The sequence below is a fragment of the Porites lutea genome, chromosome 13, assembly GCF_958299795.1.
Source record: "Porites lutea chromosome 13, jaPorLute2.1, whole genome shotgun sequence".
Lineage (NCBI taxonomy): Eukaryota > Metazoa > Cnidaria > Anthozoa > Scleractinia > Poritidae > Porites > Porites lutea.
The window spans coordinates 5,588,777-5,594,514 of record NC_133213.1 but is presented as its reverse complement, the minus strand read 5'-3'; the positions used below and the strand labels follow the sequence as shown (position 1 = coordinate 5,594,514).

General features: G+C 38.5%; 1 protein-coding gene across 1 annotated transcript; it reads left to right on the top strand.

Annotated features, from left to right (window-relative positions):
- Nucleotides 1-3,088: 3,088 nt before the first annotated feature.
- On the top strand, nucleotides 3,089-4,249 carry LOC140922275 (histamine H2 receptor-like). The gene has a single exon (XM_073372275.1). It carries the CDS (start codon nucleotides 3,263-3,265, stop codon nucleotides 4,247-4,249), a length of 987 nt encoding a protein of 328 aa, XP_073228376.1. The 5' UTR covers nucleotides 3,089-3,262.
- Nucleotides 4,250-5,738: the final 1,489 nt, after the last annotated feature.

Genomic DNA, 5,738 nt, shown 5'->3' with positions numbered 1-5,738 from the left:
TAATCTATCAATGAACCTAAAAATGTAACTACAAATGTAAGTTAATGGCCTTAGCAATATGAGATATTTTGGGAACTCAAATTTTCATCACGTTGGGACTGATAATTGATAATTAACGGTCAAATTATTTAGTCTAAAATGGGGAAAGGATAATAAAAGAGCAACAAGTTCCTTTAGGTACACTTCCGAGGTTCTGAAAAATTCGCCTTGCATGTCGGAATTATCTGTAAATAAAGGGGAAAGGGTCAAGTGACTTATTAATTAGTTAAATAGCTAATAGGATAAATAAAATTTCCAATCATACAAGGTAGATTTACGATTTACACTGTTTATGTAACATTTTGGCAGTGAAAATTCTTAAGATTAAAGGGACACAGTCAGCTATGTGACCGAGCTGACCTGGACAATACTTTTGTCAGTTTGAAAAGCGTTCACCTCAACCCGAAATCAAATCTACGCGTCGGATGCATCTAGAAATACGCTTCACTCCTTCCTACTGTTTCATTCGATCCTCGATCTTTTACTGAACATATCTTTTTGAGAAAACTTTCACTCATCCTACTACATTATTTAATCATATTTGGTTAAAAACAGTATTCAGAGGAACATGAAACAGAAGACGTGACAAACGCGTATGGGTCGGGTGGGAGAAATCGCCTTCGTTTACCAAAATAACAAGAGAAATGAATCAGTAACATTGGCGAGCAAATAATTGCTATGTATATTTGGAAAAACGATGGAAAAGGTTTCATATATTTGGAAAATCAAGCTTTCTCGGCCGTGAACCGTGCAATTTCTCACCTCTACTGATGTTCGAATTCGGAATTATTCGTCGATGTTTGGCTTTCCCTGGAAAAATCCATCGGTGAATTCTCAATGGTATATAAAACAAGAAGCTACGGAGCGTACACTTCGGCGTCGTGGTTGTGAAACTAATTAATTGTAAATGCGGAGGAATAGTAAGAAATCAAATATGGTAAGAGTAAGGTATTAATTTGTGAAATTATGGGATTTGTCAGGATATTCTGAAAAGACAGGGCTGAAAAGAGAAACATCCAAGAGGCCTACTTGCCAAAAACTAGCATTTCGGGACAAATTGTCTCCGAGATATTAGCCCAGTTATGCTCTGATGACTCCATACAAATCTTTCTAAAAAAACAATTCTCTATTTTTGTTAGTCACATCAGGCTTCAAAAACAACATAGCAGTCTCATGTTCTGATTAAAGATATGTAAGGCATGGGTAAGGAGTCAATTACCTTGAGCATGGAATTGGCTAAAACTCAAAGTCACGAGTTCGAATGTTTTGAGGATAATTATTCACTGACTATCAGCACGCAGGGATGTCGGATTAACACAAGAAAGTTTAACACCAAAGGAACATAGCCTTTACAGAGCTTTAAAACACAGCATCCACCAACACAAACTTGACTTGAACTTTGAGTAAAACTAAACAGCCTCCACCAATATATAATAACAAACTCTCACTTGAACTTCAGATATCTTACCGCTTCCGCGAACTTGTAAACACAGAACCTGAAAATCGACCTTCGTCACACTTGACTAAACACAGCAGTCCAGCTCGTGGGAAAAAACTTACTTCGTCAAAAGAACTCTCTTGGAACTTGTATACCGTTTGACAGAAGGTTCTAGAAAATACTAAACAGGCGAATAGTAGTAGCTTTTCGACATATTTTATGATTTCAGTAACTGATGCAAATTTGCTGACTCATGCTGAAATGTAAACATACCCTAATTAATTATTCATGGTTAAACCAACAACGTAGAGAACGTTCGAGAAAGTCACGCAACGCATGAAAGCAATTTTACTACGTAATACTCAAAAAGACAAAATGTCTTTGTGCAGCATTTTGTAACTTTAAATTCATCATAAAACAGTTCGAAAGGAGGGCTCACTCGTGAAATGTTTTTCAACACTCGAAGAGAAATTACGTGTCTCTGCGCGGGCACGAAATATCCTGTGTTTATTCCTCGAGTAATTAAAAACTAAACTCGAATCGAAGTGATCTCAAGATATCACGAAGTAGTCCGGTCTCATTTCGTGAAATAGTTGAAACAAGGCGAAAAGTCACGAACGTGCACGCCCAATCTTGTCCCGAAACTAGTGCATCATTTCATAACTATTTTTCATATCTCAAACTACCTTAGGTCGCAGTAGCACAATCGGCTAATCCCTCAACTTAAAGTCTCCACTGATCTGACGGGTCACACAGGTGAGTCGGTTCAAACCCCGGGGAAGCCAAAATAATAATTCTTTCTTCCTCAAAAAAGTTAAAGAATAAATTAAAGAAATCGACGTGATCTCGAGTTATCTCGAACTAATTCGGCTCTCACTTCGTCAAATACCCGAATAAAACCGGAAACCTACAGACTTTGCTTGCCCAATCTTGTCAAAAAATGGCAACTTTGATATATTCCTGAGCGTCGTGAATCCTTTACTTCGCGCTCCGCCGAAGTAAAAATGAGTGCTCTGATATGGCTTAGGGCCTATAATCACGCTTTCAGCTTGTAACTACAATAGTTCAACTCTACAAGGTTTGTTTAGAGTATTCCGGATACGCTTTTGTTTCATGCGCGTCTTGTGACATGCAAATCAGCTAAGATATGGTATCCAATGCGCATGTGTATCAGCTGACTGTGTCCCTTTGAGGTAAGAAAGCGTTTATTGTGACGTCATTGATGAAGTAATGTCACTTGTTATTTGAAATCACGTTTCACGGGGTGTTTTCTTCGAGCCACATTTGTAGTTCACTTTTCAGGAGCACTGATAGAAGCAAACCGTTCTAAATAAATTAAATTAAACAATTTAATATGCATATTTAATTAAGTAGTGACATGCTTAAAGCGGCCTTAGAATGTGCCTTTTTTCATTCGCTTTCCTGTTTTGAGTATTTTTGCTTAAAAATTTCAGGTGAGTGTACTGACCAAGTTTTGTTTCCTATAGTTCTCTGCTTACGAGCACTCCGGTAGTGCGCGGAGCTCCGCTAAATACTTACTCTGCAGTTGATTTGCATGGATTTGGGTTATCTGACCTTTGAATTGCTTATAATTTCTTCTTTACAGTAAAAACAACTACCACATATCGCTACTGTTTGTCTTCGAATACCAAGTGTCCATCGTCAAGTCAGTCAAGTGAAAGTGACTCACAGCAGACTATCAAAATAACAGTCAGTGGAGTCAACGTTGACACTCTGTCTATAAGGTACCAAAAAGCTTGACGTAACCAGGCTCTCCAAGCTGACATGATGGCATCAAATAACAGTACTGAAGTACTTCCAGGCGCTAGAATTCGCCGTGATACTATTCCCGCCCTTGTTATGATGGTGTTTATTCTACTAATTAATGGCGGGGTAATTCTTCTCATAAGCTGCCATTCCCGCCTGAGGACAAAAAGCAACATAATCCTTATCAGTTTAGCAGTGTCTGATTTTCTCGTGGGATTCGTCGGTATCCCTTTCGTGGTGGCTTGCAGCGCAACATTTTATTTTCCCCTCTGCCTGAGCTCCAGCATATTTTTCACCTTTATATCCTTCTCCACGGTGCTTCACATCACAGCGATGACCTGTGATCGCTACATATACATAACGTGGGCCTTACGTTACGACGAGATTGTTCAGCGCGGAAGAGCCATCCTTGTCGTCGCTTTCATTTGGTTCATCAGCCTATTCTCGTTAGTCCGTCTTTCATGGACATTAAACATTAACATGCACACAGCAAAGGAGGATCTGGCTCTTGTCCAAGAGAAGGAGACAATATACCTTATGTTCAATTTCATCGTCTTTTTCTTTATTCCCCTGGTTACTATGGCAATTCTTGACGCACACATGTTGCTGTTGCTGCGGGAACAGTGTTACAGAATTGCCCGGGACAACTTGCCTGCAGAATTAGTTAAACGTGAGAAGAAGATGCAACGACGGCAAAGACGGGCAGTCCTGACCTGTGTGCTGCTGCTTATTCTGTACGTGATTCTTTGGTTGCCTTACTTCATCCTGGAGCTAATGCAGCACTATTTCGGGGATAGATACGGCGTTCCATACATCGTCAGCACTACTATTACCTATCTTAGGCTATGCACGCCTATATTTAACCCTCTCATTTATACTTTAAGAAAGTATGACCTAAAGAGAGCAGCAGAAAGAGCCTGGTATAACGTCTTTTCTTCGTGTCGTCACGGTTTACCCAGAAAGCGACCTGAGGAAATACCACTGAGTAGTGGGACTAACGTATAAAGCGAAAGGTGGGATTACTGTGGTTCATAAGAGATCTGTTGGGGTCCTTGTGCCACTGAAATATGAAAAAATTTTTGACTTTTTTCTGTGTCGTTGAAAAATATATTGTCCTACTTTGTATTGATTTTCTTATCGTAATTGTTAATTCATTTGCCTATTTGGTGTTGTTAAAAAAATTAGTTCATGCTGGCTCTAGAAATGTGATGTGTCGTACTCTTTACTGAAATATAAGAAGAAAACAGTAATAAATACAAATAGCATTTGCTGTATTGGTACACTTGATACAACAAGGTTGGAATCAAACACAGCTGGCTCAATGATATGTAAATTAGCCAAGTTAGGCAATTGTTTTAGGAAACTAGAGTCTTGTAATCCATTGCATTAAAAGCTAATTTATCGAAAGTATAGTTTGATCATTTTGATCCGTCTGTTTACCTGTGGTGCAAAAAAAAAAAAAAAAAACCCGGAAAATCCTTAGTTAATTTTATAAAGCCCGAATGATAATTAACACCCTGAAAAATAATAAAATAAATACAACATTAAATAAATAAAAAAAGTGTAAACAGCAACAAAAATGATAATGATTACGATGATGATGAGCAGCTGTGTAACCAGTTTACCCTGAACTGTGCAATTTCTGTTACAGTTCGCACTACCCCTTGCACGAGTTCGTACAATTTTTTGCGTATTTTCAACATCGGAATAGCTTTTCTCTTCATCGATTGTTTAAAGCTTGAGCACTGAACCAATCATGAAATTGTCCAAATTGAAGTAAAACTAAAAAAGGAGCGGCAGTGGATTAGAAAACTGAAAAGGCAGTAGAATGGGTTGATTAGGTAACTGTCAAAACAAAATAAGAGAAGTTCGCCAAAAAAAAAAAGATTACTAAGAAATGTCCAGAATGCTCTCGCCATTATAAAATATTGCACACCTGAAATTACCGCCTGTCTCCTCATAGTTGAAATTTTTGTTTCACTTAGACCATAATGCACCTTGCTAGCCCTCTTCCCCCACTCCCCCGAAAAAGATGCATATAACCATTGTTTCTAATTTCTCCTGGGCATTACGATCGTCCTAAGAGAAATCAAAGACAATCGTTAGGCAAAATTTTCAGTGTAAACAAGGTACATTATGGCCTAAACGCCACTTGTACATCTCCCATAATGTACCTTATTCCCCCCCCCCCCCCGCTGCCCCCCAGATTTTGTATAACCTTTGTTTTCCATTTCTCCTGGGTATTACAGCCGTCCCTATAGATATTGAAAACAATGCTTGTGCAAAATTCTGGCGGAAAAATAAGGTACATGATGGGTTAAGGCTTAGCCTCAGGTTGCTCGGCAACTTTTGATTTTTTTAGCATTTTAATTTATTTTTTACTTTTTTGCGACATGTTTTAGCTTTCGAAAGAGAAGTCAGTTTTAATAATTCAACTGGTTTAAACTACTGTGAGGGTGTGTGGACTCGAAGACTGGCCCAATTACCAATGCCA

What these genes read in the sequence shown, in the direction of transcription:
- LOC140922275 (XM_073372275.1), top strand. Translation starts at nt 3,263, where the DNA reads ATGATGGCATCAAATAACAGTACTGAAGTACTTCCAGGCGCTAGAATT.